We start from the raw sequence: 17,463 nt of genomic DNA, 5'->3' as shown, positions 1-17,463 counted from the left end.
GGGTCTGAAAGAGGAGGGGGCTGCGGGCCTGGACTTCTGGGTCTGAGGGAGGAGGGGGCTGGGGGTCTGGACTCCTGGGTCTGAGGGAGGAGGGGCCTGGGGTCCCTGACTCCTGGGTCTGAAAGAGGAGGGGGCTGCGGGCCTGGACTTCTGGGTCTGAGGGAGGAGGGGGCTGGGGGTCTGGACTCCTGGGTCTGAGGGAGGAGGGGCCTGGGGTCCCTGACTCCTGGGTCTGAAAGAGGAGGGGGCTGCGGGCCTGGACTTCTGGGTCTGAGGGAGGAGGGGGCTGGGGGTCTGGACTCCTGGGTCTGAGGGAGGAGGGGCCTGGGGTCCCTGACTCCTGGGTCTGAAAGAGGAGGGGGCTGCGGGCCTGGACTTCTGGGTCTGAGCGAGGAGGGGCTGGGGGTCTGGAGTCTTGGGGTCCTTGGGACCTCGGGACCAGCCTCTGGGACCCTGACCATGCGTTGCCACAGGGGGCTGGCGTGATGTCCGTGTACTTGTTCACCAAGCGCTACGCGGAGGAGGAGATGTACCGTCCGCACCCGGCCTTCTACCGCCCGCGTCTCAGCGACTGCTCCGACTACTCGGGCCAGTTTCTGCAGCCCGAGGCGTGGCGCCGCGGCCGCAGCCCCTCCGACATCTCCAGCGACGTCTCCATCCAGATGACGCAGAACTACCCTCCCGCCATCAAGTACCCGGACCACCTGCACATCTCCACCTCGCCCTGCTGAGGCCCGCCCCTCGGCGCTCCCTCCTCCTCCTTCTCTTGCTCCTCCTCCTCCTCCTCCTCCGGGGTCTCCGGGCCCCACAGTTCCGCTCCCTCCCTCGGGACTTCTCGATCCCTCGGGGAGGATGCTGCGTACGCTTTAGCCCCGCCCTCTTCCTGGTGGCCCCGCCCCGCCGTCCTAGCCCCTCCTACTTTCCAAGGGCTCCTCCCCCTTCGGGGCCTCTCGACCTCCTCGGTCCGATCCACTCGCAGACGGCCCCGCCCCTTCCCCCGGGGCCCGCCCCTTACCTCTGGCCCCGCCCCTCCTCTCCAGTTTCCGGGCCGCGGTTTCCCTGCTGCGCGCAGTGCGCGCCGGGGGCCCGCGGGGCAGGCGCCTAGCCGCCCGGAGCCCCACAGCCTGCTGCCTCGCCGCAGGGGCGCCGGGCTGGAGAGTAGGTTCGGCAGCCGCCTGGAATGCCAACCATCCTCTTCTCCCCTCGGCCCCGACTTCTCTCCTTCCCCGCACGATCTCATCTCCGGACCTTCCGGGCCCGCGGGTGCAGCGGACGGTGTTCCTGCTGCGCCCGCAGCTGCGGGGTGGGGTGGGGAGCGGGAGGCCGGGGCGTGCTTTACCTGGTGTCCCCCCCTCCCAGTTCTCTGCTCCCCTGGGAGGCCTCTTTCTTCCTCACCGGCTGGGCTCTTCTCGGCCTCCTGAAGGTCACCAGCCTTTTAGCGGGCGCCGTCGGAAGGATCTCCTTGTTTTCTCAGCTGCCCTTGGCTTCTTTTTCTTTCTCTTCTTCCTCATCCTCCAGCTCTGTCTCCCTCCTTTCTCCCCGCTCACCCAACGCCCCTAGGTGCATCTAGCCCCGCACGCCACATGACAGGGATGGAGACCCTAGGGTGGAGGGAATTCCTCCGTGCCATTTCCACACCTGTGCCCGCCTCTTCCCCCTCGAGGCCCCGTCGGGGGAGGGAGAGGCAGTAGCGGGGGTCGAAACCCCCCAAACCTCCAAGTCTTCCATTTTCTGGCACTCCCCCTCATCGAAGTCCCCCTTCCCATCTCAGACCCCCAACTCTGGCCTCTTTCAAGGGTCCGTCCGCCCCCTTGGACAGATTTGGGGGGAAGGTCACCAGAAACTCGCCCTCCCCCCTTATTAGGGGAGCGGGGGCGAGGTAGCACAGTGTTGTACACGGAACCAGAAAGGCCCCCGGGGTGGGGGGAGGGGGCAGGGGAGGGACGGGGGCTTTTAGTTTGCATCTTAGGTGGGGGGGGGGGGGGGGGACCGCAGCAGTTAACCTGTCTTTACGCAGCGATTTTTAACGAGGCTGGGGGGAGGGGGGGCTTGGGGGTGGGGAGGGGGGGTGGGGGGCCTGGCTCTGATATTTGCCGTGTATCATATGTAAATACCGACAGAAACTTCAATAAACTTTATTTCAAACACGTCTCCGCCTGCCGAGGGGGAGGGGATTGGATAGAGGGTCTGGGTCCTGGTCTCTGCCCCAAGGGTGGGGGCCTTGAGTCCTGCAGAACAAGGTTAGATTGGTCTTTGTTAAGTTGCTTAATCATCTTAATTATTAACAGCAGCACTTGATAATTCAGTCCGTGTAAAGCATGTAGGACAGCAAGTGACGCCCGTCAGGATCAATAAAAACTAACTCTTGGTGTTACCCTGACCACTTAGAGTGCTGTTACTATTGCTTGCCTTCCTTCTACATTTATTGCTTCATTGGGTTTTCTCCCCAAGCCTACATGTTGAATTTACTGAAGTCATTTTGCAGATAGGGCCGTGGAAGTGAAATGACTCACCCAGGGTCACCTAGGCACAACGATTTCAGCTTCCTTCCCTGCTCACTGGGGAGCAGTGGATTCTCCTAATGCTCTATCGAGCAATCACTGCTGCGTTGATTGAACACCTACTATGAGACGCACACTTTCCTCCCTGCACACTTTCCTCCCGAATGTGATCGGATGAGATGTTCCCAGCAGCCCCCTGTCCGAGGTTTCCAAGTGGGCCCTAACATCTGTGATCTCACCTACTCCACAGAGGGACTGAAAACAGCCTGAATGTTTAATAAGCTTCTTCTTGAAGTGTGTTGAAAAGGAAACAGTGCTAGCCCTTTGGCTCCTTCGCCTTGTTGGGACTTAGGCTCTTGGGGGCGGTCAGGACAGCTCCCACCATCACGACCACACTCACCAAGCTATCATTAGGTGTCAGACACTGTGCTGAGCACTTTCCATGTGTTAGCTCATTGGATTCTGCCAGACCTCCTGGAACTAGGCATTGCACACAGCCCCATTTTGTAGATGAAGAAACTAGCACTTGGGACGATAAGATCACCCAGCTCGTGAGATGCAGAGGAGAATTTCCACCCAGGCCTGCCTGGTCCCAGAACCTCCTCTCTCAAGCCACTCTATTTCACCCATGACTTTGATGCAAACTCATCCTGTGACCTTGAGAAGTCTTTTAATCTCTGGGGCTTCAGTTTCTTTTTCTGTAAAAAGGAGGGGGGGGGGTGAGCTAGAAGGACTCCAAATCCCTCTGGAACAGGGAGAGTGGTGGGGGCAGGTTAGCAGGGAAGAATAAGATTCAGCAGGATCAGACTCCCTGAGGGAAATATTTTGAGTCATTTCCAATGGTTTCAGGAATTTCTGGAGGTCATGCTTGAGATCTGGGATGGCAAAGATGTTTCAGCTCCTTTGTCAAGATGAATCGATTCCTACTGGCTGCCTGGAGCATGGTGTGGAGAGGGATTTTGAATATCTACCTGCTCCGTGGGAAAGGATGTCCCCGTTGATTGGGTTGGTTGGTGCTGTCTGTCTTGCCTGCCGAAAGGGCAGTTTCGGTGCAAGTGATGGACATTCGCTCATTTTGTCCAGAACTTAACAACCTAATGTCCTAAAGCTTATGTTCTTTTTAAAAAAGAACCAACCAAGTTTTTGTGGGGTTTTTTTTGGTTGTTTTGTTTTTTACTTTTGAAAATGGAACGGGATCTTAAAGATTAAAGATTTGTTTATCTTTTTAAAAAATGCTGTGAAATGTCAGTCCTTCTGACCTCTTGACATCCAAAAGTCCCCCACACCCTGAAGTATTTTCATCATACCATGTAAAATTTCAAGAATCTATTTGCATATTGAAGTATATACAAGTGTATTAGGGAGAGGTCCACTCCCAACCTCCCTCAGGAGAGAGAGATCATTTCCATGTGATTGTACAGCTGACGTTCCCACACAGGTGAATATGTAGCTCATACATGTTTATTGGACACAGCATTTACCATCATATACACATAGTTCTGCACCTCCCAATTTCACATGGCAATGTATTACGGAGAATATCTAGTATCCGTTATATAATGCTAACTTATTGTTTTTCAAGGATGCTTAATAACGACAGTTTGCATAAATTAATTGCATAATTTATCGACGGCTTCCTATGTGCCAGCCACTTTGCATTCAATAACCCAGGGAAACTGGTGCTTTTCTATTCATCCCATTTTTATAAATGAGGTCCTAGAGGTGCAGAGAGATAAATTAACCTTTTCCTGGTCACACAGCTAGTAAGTGGTCAAGCTAAGATTTGAATCCTGGGGGTCTCCTGAACCGACCACACTTAACCACTAAGCTGTACACCTCTGAGTATGCTGAAGCCACATAGTTCCATCTATTTACCTATCATCATTTTCTTCGTTTGATTTAGGAAGTCTCCGGCTTGAACTCAAGACCCTGAGATTAAGAGTCACATGCTCTACTGACTGAGCCAGCCAGATGCCCCATCTATCATTATTCTTACACCGTGTTACCCAGTCAGTTAATTTACAGAATAATACCACATACACATGTTAGTGGCTCTCGAAGTGTGGCCCAGGGCCCCTGGGGCATCCCTGAGACCTGTTGATGGGGTCCATGAGATCAAAACCACCTTTGCAAGAATACGAAGATATGGTTTGCCTTTTTCACTTTTAGTCTCTCATGAGTGTATAGGGTCCAGAGTCTTTTTGTGGCTTCATCATGGGCGGTACCACAATAGATTGAATGCGGAAGCAGATATGAGAACCCCGCTTTCTTCTAGTAGCCCAAACATTGAATAGACTCTCAAAAATATAAGCCAAGACCACTATATTTTTGTGTGTGTTTGGGAAAACACATTTATTTTTCACTAAAATAAGTTGTTTATGTAAACATTCAATGAATTTATTATTTTCCTGAAATTAGTACAGATTAAGTCTCCTCTGTTTGAATTTTGAATACGTTACATATCAATAGACATAACACGCAGAAACAAACGCTTTTGGGGTCCCCTGTAATTTTTAGGCGTATAGAGGGGTCCTGAGACCAAACGTGTTAAGCATTGCTATTGTTTGTTATGGAAGCAGAAGCACATCAGATGTAGAGATTCACCTCATTTTATTCAACAGCTGTGTGTGTCCCTTGAATGGACGTAACTTATTTTAGCAATAAACTCACTTTTATTATAAGTTTAATGCCTAGTCATGAATTTCAAATGTAAGCAGCAGAGAAGGACCAAAAGAAAAAAGTGCCTTTCATCTTCTCACTGATCCCAACCCCAGCCTCATTTCCCAACGGAACGATTGTTATCATTTTTGATTATGCCCCCGGGGGGACATTTTTGGGTGTCACAGTTTGGGAGGGGGTGCTGTTGTCCTCTGGTGGGTGGAGGCCAGGGATGTTACTGAATGCTCTCTGATGCACAGGATGACACCCACCACAAAGAATGATCTGGTCCAAGATGTGACTAGTGCTCAGGTTGAGGAAACCTGCCTTAAACAATATTTTTGCATTCACGTACTCTCCCTTGCCTTTTCTTTTCTTTTTTTTTTTTTAATTTTTACTGACACAAATGAGATTTGGTTAAATCTGTCAATAGGCAGTGAATCTTAACTCGTAGGAGATCAGGGGTCCCTCCAAGAACCGGATAAAAGCTATAGACCTCCAGAAAAGAGTACCCATATTCACAAAATTTCATAGGCAATTTCCAGAGCTTCACAGATACCCCCAAAACCCTGCCACAATTCCTTGGATGTGTAACTTTGAATCATCGTCCCAGGACGTCCCATCTGGAGTGAGATCACTACCCACACCCCCTCCCCATCCCCTCTACAGACAGGAGGACAAAGTGCCCAGAGCACAAGTGTTTGGTTCTGGGGTCCCTTAGGGAGGCAAGGAAAAGCAAGGACTGGAACTCGGGCCACCTGATTCCTCAGCGCTGGAATATTTCCACTTCACCCTGAATGAGGACATTTTAGAAACGCTGATCTTCTCTTCCTGGTACAGCGGGAAAACACGCCACCACCACTCTGTTCCTCTTGAGAAAACACAAAGGCCCCAGCTGTTGTTGACGAGACACACTCAAGCACCTGGGAGGGAGAACGCACACGCAGGATATGAGGCGGGAGAGGGGTTGGACAGGGATGGGAGGTTGTAATTGGCTGCCCGAGGACCCTAGAATATGTATCCACTTGTTCCCCGAGTCTTTCACTCCTTCCTCCATCCATCTCTCCGTCCATCCATTTGGCACCTGCAGATCGACGCTTCCTATTTACCCAAATTGGGCACTATGGGGATAGCGAAGTGAACCGGCCCCCACTCTGCTGCGAGGGACAGACTGACATGCCAGTCACAATGCAGGGTAGTCACCCTGCTCTAATGGGGGCACGACAGGGCATGGGGGATGCAGCTTGCATCTGTATCCTCTTATGCAGCCTTGGGAGGTCAGGGAAGGCTTCCCAGAGGAGGGAGCATTTCAGTTGAGTCTTCATGTGGGAGATGGAAGAAAATTCCAAGAGATGGACAAGGTGGAAGGGGTTCCAGGTGAGGGAGCCACACTCAGGAACCTCGGAAGTGTAAAGGAGCCGAGCAGAGTGGGGAAAATCACTCCAGTCTGCAGGAGGCAGCTGTGGGGATGGCATAAGACAAGACTGGTGATCTTGGCAAAGGACATAGATCAAGAGCTTATATTTTCTCCTGAGGGCAATAGGGAGCCATAAGAGAATTTTGAGCAGAGGAGGGAAAGGGTCCGCTCTGAGTGTTGGAGAGCCTTTAGGGGCCGAGTGAAAATCGGACTGGAGGGAGACCGGTGGCATCCATCGGCTGGTGGGACAGTCCAGACAAGAGCAGGACAGAGGGAAGGGGGTGGATATGAAAGGGATCCAGGAGGGAGAGGGGCCCGCACACGGGGACTGACTGACTGGTTGTGGGAGTGGGGGAGAGGGAGACATGGAGAGGTGGCATTAATGCGCCCCTGGCTGAGCTGTCCCTGTGTGACCTTCACAGTGCAATGTGATTTACAGGGTCTATTAGTGATTGGCTGCCGTGTAACAAAGGACCACAAATGGTTAAAAGCAGCATGTATTTATTATCTCACACTTTCCATGGCGCAGGATGCCAGTACAGGGCACGGGGTCCTCTGCTCGGGGCTTCCCAAGGCTGCAATCAAGATGCCGGCTGGCTGCATCCTCATGTGGAAGTTCGATTAGGGAGAGGTCCACTCCCAACCTCCCTCAGGAGAGAGAGATCATTTCCATGTGATTGTACAGCTGACGTTGTTCCTGTGTTCTTGCTAGCAGATGTCATCCTTGGGTCTTCACCACGTGGCCCTCTCTGACATAGGACAGCAGGAGAATTGCTTGCTCTGAATCTCTGCCACTTCTGGACCCTTTGAGAAGAGATTGCCTGATTACGGTAAAGGCCCACCCAGGATTAACTACAAGTCAGTTGATTAGGGACCTTAATTACATGTGCAAAATCCCTTCACCTTGCCATATAGTGTAATCTAATCATGGGAATGACACTTTACCCTATTCACAAGCTTGCCCATACTCAAGGGGAGGCAGTTCTAAAGAGTGTGTATGCTGGGGGTGAGAATATTGGGGGTCATTTTAGAGTTCTGTCGACCACATGGGATCAGGGGAAGTAAGGGCAGAGGACCTTCTCGAGCCTAGGGGCTTAGCAGACTTATCTCTGATTCTACAGCCTCTAGATCTCTGGGTCAAACCCATGGGAGACCTTGGATAATGTTTTTTTTTTTTTTTAAGATTTTATTTATTTATCCCACAGAGAGAGACAGCGAGAGAGGGAACACAAGCAGGGGGAGTGGGAGAGGGAGAAGCAGGGATCATGACCTGAGCCGAAGGCAGACGCTCAACGACTGAGCCACCCAGGCGCCCCGAGACCTTGGATAATGTGACATAAATTCATGAGCAAATATAGGAATGAGATCTGAAAGGGGCCATAACCGGAACATTCTGTGACACCCCTTCTGAAGGGTCCTTCCATGAACTGAAGGGTTGATCAGTGGGTCTAACATTTCTGTCCTACAACACAAAGTTCAGAGATGCTATCTCAGTTCTCAAAAGGATAAACATAGGATCCAGAAATGCCACACCTAGGTATATGCCCAAGAGATGTGAAAACTTATGTCCGTGGTGCCTGGCTGGTTCAGTTGGTGGAGCATGCAACTCTTGATCTCAGGGTTGCGAGTTTGAGCCCCACGTTGGGTGTAGAGATTACTTTTAAAAAATAAAATCTTTGGGGGCGCCTGGGTGGCTCAGTCAGTTAAGCATCTGCCTTTGGCTCAGGTCATGGTCCCAGGGTCCTGGGATCCAGCCCCTCCTCAGACTCCCTGCTCAGTGGGAAGGAATTTGCTTCTCCCTCTCCCTCTGCGCGCCCCACCTCCCCGCCCCATGCTCTCTCTCTCTCAAATAAATAAAGTGTAAAAAATAAAAATAAAAATAAATCCTTTAAAAAAATAAAATAAAATCTTTTTTAAAAAACCCAAACATGTGCCCAATGCAAAAACTTGAACACAGATGTTCACAGCAGTATTATGTACAATAGCCAAAATGGGGAAATGACCCGAATATCCAATGGATAAATAACATGTAATATATCCATACAATGGAATGATATTCATCAGTAAAAGGAAGTGAAATAATGATACATATCACAACATGGATGAACCTGGAAAACATGCTCAGTAGAAAGAAGCTAGACACAAAGAAACACATATTGTATGACTCCATTCATATGAAATGTCCAGGATAGGCAAATCTACACAGACAGAAAGTAGATTAGTGATTGTCTGAGGCTAGGGCAGGGTGTGGGGGGTGGTGGGGGATGATGGCTGGCTAGGGTGGGTGGTAAATCCACAGGCTAACAAGAATGCTCTGAAATGGATCTAAACTCTATGGTTGCCCTATTCTGTGATTATAGCTAAAAGCCATTGAGTGGTACACTTTCCCTGGGTGAATTGTATTGGTATGTGGATTCTATCTCAATAAAGCTGCTAAAAAGAAACCAGATATACGCCCTCTGAAACAAGCAATCACGATGTAGTCTATCGCTTCCTGCCACAAAATGAACCAACAGAAGAACTAAAACTATTTACACGGGGAAGAAGGGAGGGGAAAAGTGAGGTCGACAGGAGTTAAAACCTTATCTATCAGAGAAAAGGAATCTATAATGTATAAGGCTGACACATCCAGAAGATAATTATTATTTACAGATAGAAAGGCAAGTAAGAGAAGAAACAGCTAAAAACGTTAAGAGGCTTTTCCAAAAAGGAACAGGATTTGAAGTGGGACAGACTAAATTATTTTTTATTATAACCCCTTGCTACTGGCGTTTGGCACAGGGTGGTCCCCGCCACAGAGAACTGCCCCTCGAGGATCACTAGTTCTGAGCTTTAGAAACCCTGGCTTGTTTTATTAGCTTCATAGTTGTTTTCACCCTTTGAAAGTTTCTGTTTTTGTTGTTTATTTTTAGCAGAGGCAGTTTAGAAGACAGCGCAGGCTCTGGGATCTGAAGCCCCGGCTCTGAGGGCAACCACTTCCTACCTTGGTGATGGGCTTACCTCTCTCAGTCTCAGTCTCCACATCTTTGAAATGGGGGCTAATGACAGAAGCCGGAAGACCGAGGCAATGCCTGCAAATGACTTCAAGTCTGTAATATTTGGCGCTCAATTTATATCGGTGACCATCACTGTTCGCAGCTGCGTCCCTCTCCCTGGCAAAAGAACAGAGGCGGGACAAATAGTTCTCAAATGAATGAATTCCAGGCCCCTTCCCTTGAGGCTGGTGTTTCTTTGCTTCCAAACAAGGGGTGTCAGAATGCTTCTCTAAACTCCTTTCCCCCGTGGCCATGGTGAGAATTAAGTAAACTGATCTCTAGCAATTCCAAGCGGAAATGAGAGATGCTGGGTACAGAAGGATATGGCTCCTCCAGGGTGAGGGGATTGGGTGTGTGGGGAATACAGGTTTTCTCTGTCTCTGCCAGTCCCCAAAAGGGAGGAGCTGACCCCAAAATGGCATGTTAAGTGGCTTTGAAGTTCCCCTATTGCTGTCCGCCCCTGTCAAGCCCCACAAAGAGGCTGCTTCATCTCCAACTCTGCCTTTTATTCCAACTATGCCTTTATTGGGTACATTGCGATACATCTCTGAGCCTCAGTTTGCTCATCTGTAATATGGGAACGTCAGTGCCCACGTCGCAAGGATTCTGTAAGAATTCCACGAGACATCGAAGCATGCAAACTCCCTAGCCCAAGTCTATGGTCATGGCTAGCTTTTGGGTTTTGGATAGCATTTGCCGGAGGACAGAGTCTTGAAATAACTGCCTGTCTAGAGCAGTGTGCAAAGACCTTTTCTCATCCACGTTCTCCATACATTGGAGGCAGTTTTCGTTTCCATTATAACTGAGTCTAGAAAGAAGGAAATGTTTTGTCCAAGGTCACACACTGGCTACAGGCATCTCTGAGATTTGAATCCAAGACCAAACTTTCTGACTCTCAGATTTTCTGCCTCGAGTTGTCCCACCCCCTGCCCACTGGCTAGTCCTGGAACTCCAACAATCATTATTCTTCAAACTTGCAGAGCTGTCCCGCCCAGCCCCAGGCAGAGTTCAAGACCGATTTCCACCCGAGTTTCTCACTTCCTGTTTGCCCCCTCACTCCCGTTCCCATCTTGGGGGGGAATCGAGCTCCTGGAGCAAGTGACGGGTAGGGTGGGGGGGTGGGGAGATGAAATGTCAGTGAAACTAAGGGCTTACTACCCTCGTAACTTGAATAGAAGAGAATTTCATTCTCAGGGGCTCTTTGCCCTTGGCAGCTGTTGGGGGGGGGGGAAGGCCTGGGGAGGTGGAGCTGTCCCTTGGATTTGGGGGAAGGGGACAGCTCCTGGGGTCCTTTTGGAAAGGCCCTCCCCTCGTTTCCGGCGCTGCAGCCAGCCTTGGCTGGGCGCCTGGATCCTGTTGCTATGACGACAGGAAGAGGCGGCGGCGGCGGCAGGCGATGCTGTGGAGAGATGGAGGCTAGTGGGGGTGGGGTGGTGGCTTTGAAATGGGGATGGGGGTAGGGATCAGGGGCGAGGGATGTGGTGGGGGAGGGGGCGCGGGTGCCCTCGATCTCTGACCTCCTTCATCCATCGGAGCCTGGCCCCTCTCCTGTTTTCCTCCAGCTTCCTTCTGATGCCTCCTCAGTGTCTCTCTGTGTCTCGATCCCGGGGTCTCTCCCAGTCAAGCGCTCTCCACCTATCTCTCTCTTTGGGTCTCTCTCTCTCCTTCTGCACCTGCCTTTCCGTGTCCAGCCACCTTCTGCCACTCAGAGCCTTCTCCCCTAAATTTCTCTTATTATTTACTCTCTTGTCCGTTCCCTCTCTCTCTCTCTCTGTCTCTCCATCTTTTTCTCTCTCTAAAGCATCCTCCTCTCCATTAAGATCTTGCCCCCACCCCCCCATTTCTCTCTCCCTTTCTCTCTCCCCCCCCCCCCCCCCCGGCTCTGTTTGTCTCTCCCCATCTGTCTCTCCTCCCCCTCCCAGGATGACTCTGTCCCTGTCTCTTCTTTCCTTCTGTTATCCCATTCTGACCCCCCCATCCTCTCCCTTACCCCATCCCCCATCTGTCCCCCAGTCTCTTGGTTTCTCTCTTTGTGTCTCTGTCTCTGTCCCCTTCTCTCTCTGGATATTTCTCCGTGTGTGTGTCTCTTTCCAACTTCCTTCTGCTACCAGCCGCTGCCTCCCCCAAATTTCTCCCTCCCCCATTTCTGTTTCACAGTCTCTGGGTTCCTCTCTTTCCGCTTCTCCTTGTCTCTCTCTGTCTCTCTCCCTCCCTCTCTGGGTCCCTCTCTCTCTTTTTCCTCAGCTTCCTTCTGCCACCCAGACCCTGCCCCCCAATCCTTTCCCTCCCCCACCTCCTCTCTGTGGCTCCCCCATCCTCAGCGGCTCCCCTCCCCCTCCCTCCCTCCTCCCTCTCTCTCTCGTCCTCCAGCTCCGCACTTTACCCAGCGACACGAGAACCAAATTGTCTCCTCACCTTTTTTTTTTCACCCCGACCCCCACTCCCTTGGGGCCCGAGCTCAGAGCTGCCCCTCAGCCTCCCCTCCCACCTCAACACCCTCATTCCCCGTACGCCTCCTCATCTCCACCCCCCAACCAGGTCGGACGCCTGGGTCCCTCGCTGCTGGGGGAGGGGGAGCAGTGAGAACTGGGAGCCACAAGGGTTTTTCTGGGGGGGGTGCAGACAGGGGGGCTCATCGTCCCCTCCCCAGTGCATCGGAGAGTTGACCTATCGTTAACAGAGGTGAGACAGATCTTTTTATTAATCGGAGGTGGGTGGGTGTAGAAGGAAGGTTCTGTGACCCCCCTAATTCTGGAGGAAGGAGCCAGCCCCTTCAGAGGGAGAAGGGCTGGTGACCCCTCTCCTATCGGGAAGCTTTAGGATTGGGGGTCCCCTGCTCCCTCCTCTTTTGCTGCTGCTGACAGATGGACTAAAGGAAGAGTCCCTAAAACCAAACAGATTGCCCCTCAAATCGACAAAATGAAAAGATCTTCAAATCTTTTTTGATGGAGAATTTCCCTCACTTACCCCGTTTCCATCCCCTGCTTATTTTTGGTTGTGGGGGGCCAGCGGGGGGAGGGGTACACCTTGGGGTCATGGGCTCACCCCGGGGTGGAAGCAGAGATTTGCTAGGACAGTGGAGGTGGTGGTGCTGGTGGTGAGGGGTACAGATGGGGGAGAAGAAGCCAGGAGATGAGGAAACTCGGCGTTTGTGTGGAAAGGAAAGAGGAAGGGGCCAGAACTGAGGACAGGGGTGGGGGATATCAGTGTCCAGTGGGCTGATGAATGGGGATGGGTAGGGGCTGCGTGTGGGCGGGCTAGTAGAGGTGGGGGAGGGAACACGTGTGTGGGGCCCTAGGCCCAGTTGCCATGGAGACACCCCCCACAGACAACCTTTCTCAGCAGCCCCTCCTCGGAGCAGACCCAGGCAGGGCCAGCTGATGGGGGTGGAAAAGGCCAAGGTCACCCTGGTAGGGGGGGGGGGGGGGGGGGGGGGGGGGGGGGGGTATCCTGTTGGCTTCCAGGCTCTGAACCTTAACAGGGGGTTTGGGAAAGAAGTCTAGGAAACAGTGAGTGGTGGAAGCAGGTAAGGGTCCTGTGCCTGGAAGGAGGGTTGGGGTGGAGAAGGCAGGGCTGGGGGTGTGGTGGTGGGCATGCTGGGGAAGAGGGAAATGAGGAAACCCGGCGGGGGGTGGGGGTTGCTGGGTGGGAAATTATTCCCAACTAAAAGAGAGTTTGTAGCCTCGTGGATGAAATTTTTCTGAGGGCCACTGTCTATGGGGGGGGGGGGCTCCATTTACATTTAGAAGTAAGTAGGGCTGCAGAGCATGTTCCTGCACAGATGGAAGAGTAAGGGGAGTTGGGGGGTTCCCAAGAAAGGAAGTTGGTGGGGGCTCCTGAAGGGAATTTTCCCGAGTAGAGGAGATGTTGGTGGAGGAAGGGGATTCTTGGTAGTGTAAGAGAAGTCAGGTTAGGGGGGAGGTTCTTGTAAATTGAAGAGAGTGGGAGGTCCAAGTGAGTTGGGGAGATCTGGAGTTGGGGGGTTCATCGGTGTGATGAAGATAACAGGGAACCAGGGCTCCAGTCAGGGGATTTGGAGGCAGTGGGAGATGATGGAAGGACAGAGGAATGGGGTGGGAGAGATGCTGGGCAGAGAGGGGGGCTCTCCCTGGACAGCAGTGGGAGTTTGGATCAAACCTCGGGAGATTTCTGAATGGAGAGGAAATGTGGGTCTGGGGGAAGGGATGCCTGTGAGTAGCTCCTCTGTGGAGCTCATGGAGGAAATTTTTCTTAATGGAGGAGGAGAAAGTGATGGCTATGATGAGTTTGCCTAAGTTGTAGAGACAGTGGGGGCCAGATTCGGAAGACTTTTTTAAGCAAAGCAGAGGGTGGGGGATTTTGCTTGAGTCCAAGATGTAGTAGGGGATTGGGGTTGGTCCAAGGGAGACGGTGGGTGCTGTAGAGTAAGTATGAGGGAGATGGGGGCATTCTTCTAAACCAGAGGGTCCAACGTTTTGGTTGCCCATTAGAATCCCCCAGGGAACTTTTCAAAAACCTAGATGCTCTGGGGCCACCAGAGCAATGAAATTGGAATTTCTCTGATGGGGCTGAGGTGGAGCTCAGGTGGGGCTCAGGTGGGTATCCTAAAGATCAGGTATCCTGATCTCTAAGGTCCTTTGGTGATTTCACAGTGCGTTTGAGGTTCAGAACCTTGGTCCAGAGACATAGAGGTCTGAGTGGGGAAGGGGGTTCCTACCCAGAAGGGACTGTAGGGGGATGGGGGTGGTAGTGTGGTGACCATGTGGTTCTTCTTAGTTGTGCAAACAGTCAGGATTCCTTGGGAAGATTTTTGTTAGCTGAGGAGGGATTGAGAAATTTATGTTTCTTGAGTACAGGACATAGTAGGTGAGGAGGTGAAACTTGCAGGGGACGTGGGGGGCGGACAGAACTGTGAGAGATCAGAATGGTGATGGGGATCTTGTAGGTTCCTTGGGAGGAGGAAGCCCTGGGGCCAGAGTGGGGGTGGGGTGGCTTTCGCGGTGGGGAAGACTGAAGGACCAGGGGGAGGAGCGGGAAGGCGCAGGAGGAGTGTCTGCTGTGTCAGGCCCCGTGGGGGGAATTTTTCCCAGTGGGATTTAGTGGGAAGACCGCCCTGGGCCGAGGGAGACTTTTTCAGAGAAAGGGAGGCAGGGAGAACCCGAGTGGGAGGAGTTTCTTCAACCTAGGAAGTAGTGGGGGTTCTTTGTGGGGTGGGGGCGGCTCGGTCCTTCTGGACTAATCCGTTTTCTGCTCCCCGCCCCCACCAGCCGGCGACCATGGCCGCCCTCTGACCCCCTCCGGGGCCGCGCCTCCTCCTCGCCGCCCCCGCCCAGCCCGGCCGGCCCCGGGCCCCCACTTCTGCCTGCGCTGTGTCCCCCCCAGCCGCCGGCACGGCCCCGCCCCCGCTGCCCCGGTGGTGGCCCACGGCCCCCCGGCTGCCCGTGGTCAAACTGGAGTCGCTGAAGCGCTGGAACGAAGAGAGGGGCCTTTGGTGCGAGAAGGGGGTGCAGGTGCTGCTGACCACGGTGGGCGCCTTCGCCGCCTTCGGCCTCATGACCATCGCCATCAGCACCGATTACTGGTTGTACACGCGCGCCTTCATCTGCAACACCACCAACCTCACGGCCGGCGACGAGGCGCCGGCCCACCGCGGGGGCGGCGGCTCCTCGGAGAAGAAGGACCCCGGCGGCCTCACCCACTCGGGGCTCTGGAGGATCTGCTGCCTGGAAGGTAGGGTGCGGGGGGCCCCTGCCTCGCGCCCCTCCTCCCCTCCGGACTCCAGGCCCCTCTCCGCCGGCTGCTGCCCGCCCTCCCCCGACCTGTCACCTCTCCTGGGACCCCGGCCCCCTCCCGCATCCCCCGCCCCGCACACTCTCCCCTCCCCTCTGGCCCTGGCGCCTGGTCCTGCCTCCTGGGCGCCTCCTGCCCGCTCCCATCGGTCCCTCTGCCTCCTCCCTCCACGGCGCCCTCAGCATTCAGTCTTCTTCCCTCTCACTTTTGCCCCTGGACCCTCCCTTCCTCTCCGGGGCAGTCTCGCCTCCTCTAGGCCCCCTCTCAGCTTCTCTCCAGGGACACCACCCTACCCCAGTCCCCACCGTTCCCCCTGCCCCTTCTTCCTCCTCTTGGGCTGTTTCTCCCGCAGACGTCATGGTCATGCCCTCTCTGGGCACAGCTCATGACCCTCTCCTCTCTTCCCTCCTGTAGACTCCAGTCATGCTTGGCTCTACCCGTTAGGATTGCCTCCAGCCTCCCATCCTGGCCCTAGGCCTCCTCTGCTTCATCTTCCCTCCACTCACACCTCCTTCACCTCTTCCTCCTCCTTGAATACCCCACTTCTGGACTCTAAGACCACCGCCTCTTCCAGTCTCTGTCTCTGCTCTGTCCTTGGGTCTTGCTCTCCCTCTTGTAGCCCTTCTCCTAGCTGGCGCCCTCTGCCTCAACCTCCACTCACCAGCCCACTGCCGCTCTCTCCCTCCCCAGCTCTTCCTCCCTCCCACTCAGCTTTGCTGTGTCTTTGCACAGCCCTGGGCCGCTGGGCAAGAGGAAGGACGTCTGGGTCCCAGGCCCACCATGCGTCTGTCCCCTGTGTGAATGCTCTCTTTTCACCTCCCTGAGCCTCACAGCTCTCACCTGCAACTACACAATCCTAAACCTCGCCTCCAGCATCAAAAAGACCAAGATCCCTCCACTTCCTCATCGCTCTCTTTCCCCATGCTTTCCTCCTCTCTTTTGCTGAGCACTCATGGTGAGCAAGGAGTGCAACTGTCTCATTTAATCCTGTGAGGCAGGTGCACCCTCCTGTGGGGGCTCAGAGAGGTTAAGCCACTTGCCCAAGGTCGCCCAGCTGTGATTGGGGCAGAGCCAAGAGAACTCAGGTCTGAAGGATGGGATGTGCAGATATGCTTTGTCTGGTGTGCCAAGTGTTTAAAACTGAAACCAAAATCCGAATCAGTTGCCAACATTTAAAAATAGGGAGACTTCACATTGAAAATCTGATTTCCGGCTTCTTTTGAACTAGTGGAAGATTTGACAACGCAGGGCCTCATTCTGCAGTGGCCACGATTGGCCCATCCAAGCAGCAGCTGCTCCTTCAGATCAGGCATGCGGTCTGTGGGTCCCCACATTCGCCTCTGCTCCCTATCGCCTCACACCCGTCCACTCTCTCATTATGGTACTTCCTTTCTCCTGTGGACATTCGAATCCATGTCCATTCGCTGGCCTGACCAAGCACCAGGTACCGGCTGCGTGTGGGGGCTTGCATCCTGAAACCCCTAGGACAGGGTACAGCGTATAATAAGAATGCCATCCATCCATCCATCCATCCATCCATCCATCCATCCATCCACCCGACCAATATTTATTGGGTTTATACTATGCGCCAGGCACTGTTCTTAATTGCAGCTCTATGGCAGCAAAAAACAAAAGATCCCTGTTTTTATATGTGTTCTATTCAAGAGGGAGAGACAAATAATAAGAAATTTAAGTAAACAAAACCTTTACCGTGTTCGCTGGCGCTAGGTGCTAAGGAGGACGGGGGAGAGGATGCAATGTGTTAGGACACACACGTGTGCAGTTGCAGGTGAGGAGACGAGGATGGGCTTCGCTGAGCAGGTGACCTCGGGGTGGAGGTCTGAAGGAAGTGAGAGATGGAGCCACACGGCTCTCTGGAGGAAAGAGCCACAGCGAAGGCCCTGAGGTGGGAGCCTGTGTGTCTGGCCCCCGGCAGAGTGAGTGAGGGGACGTGGTGGGAGATGCAATCCAAGAGAGAACAGGCCCCGATTTCACACGTTCTGGGTGCTGGAAGGTGACTTGCCTTCCCCGTGCAGAGCTCCTGCCCTGGTCCGCAGTGTAAGCCAGCTGAGGAACTCCGGAC

At 53.3% G+C, this 17,463-nt stretch overlaps 2 protein-coding genes across 2 annotated transcripts in view; both read left to right on the top strand.

Annotated features, from left to right (window-relative positions):
• CACNG7 (calcium voltage-gated channel auxiliary subunit gamma 7) overlaps positions 1 to 766 on the top strand; it is an 18,916-nt gene extending 18,150 nt beyond the window's left edge. Inside the window, exon 6 of the mRNA XM_021682255.1 lies at positions 474 to 766. Within this exon, the coding sequence (XP_021537930.1) occupies positions 474 to 731 (258 nt within the window). The 3' untranslated portion in view covers positions 732 to 766. The remainder of the gene's footprint in view (positions 1 to 473) is intronic.
• A 5,745-nt stretch (positions 767 to 6,511) lies between these two features.
• The window catches only part of CACNG6 (calcium voltage-gated channel auxiliary subunit gamma 6), a 43,981-nt gene continuing 33,029 nt past the window's right edge, over positions 6,512 to 17,463 (top strand). The window contains exons 1-2 of the mRNA XM_044911338.1: positions 6,512 to 6,536; positions 14,973 to 15,320. Coding sequence (XP_044767273.1) covers positions 6,512 to 6,536; positions 14,973 to 15,320 — 373 coding nt within the window. The remainder of the gene's footprint in view (positions 6,537 to 14,972; positions 15,321 to 17,463) is intronic.

The sequence above is a fragment of the Neomonachus schauinslandi genome, chromosome 16, assembly GCF_002201575.2.
Source record: "Neomonachus schauinslandi chromosome 16, ASM220157v2, whole genome shotgun sequence".
Lineage (NCBI taxonomy): Eukaryota > Metazoa > Chordata > Mammalia > Carnivora > Phocidae > Neomonachus > Neomonachus schauinslandi.
Note: the sequence above shows the minus strand (reverse complement) of the source record. Positions and strands in the feature narration are given on the sequence as shown.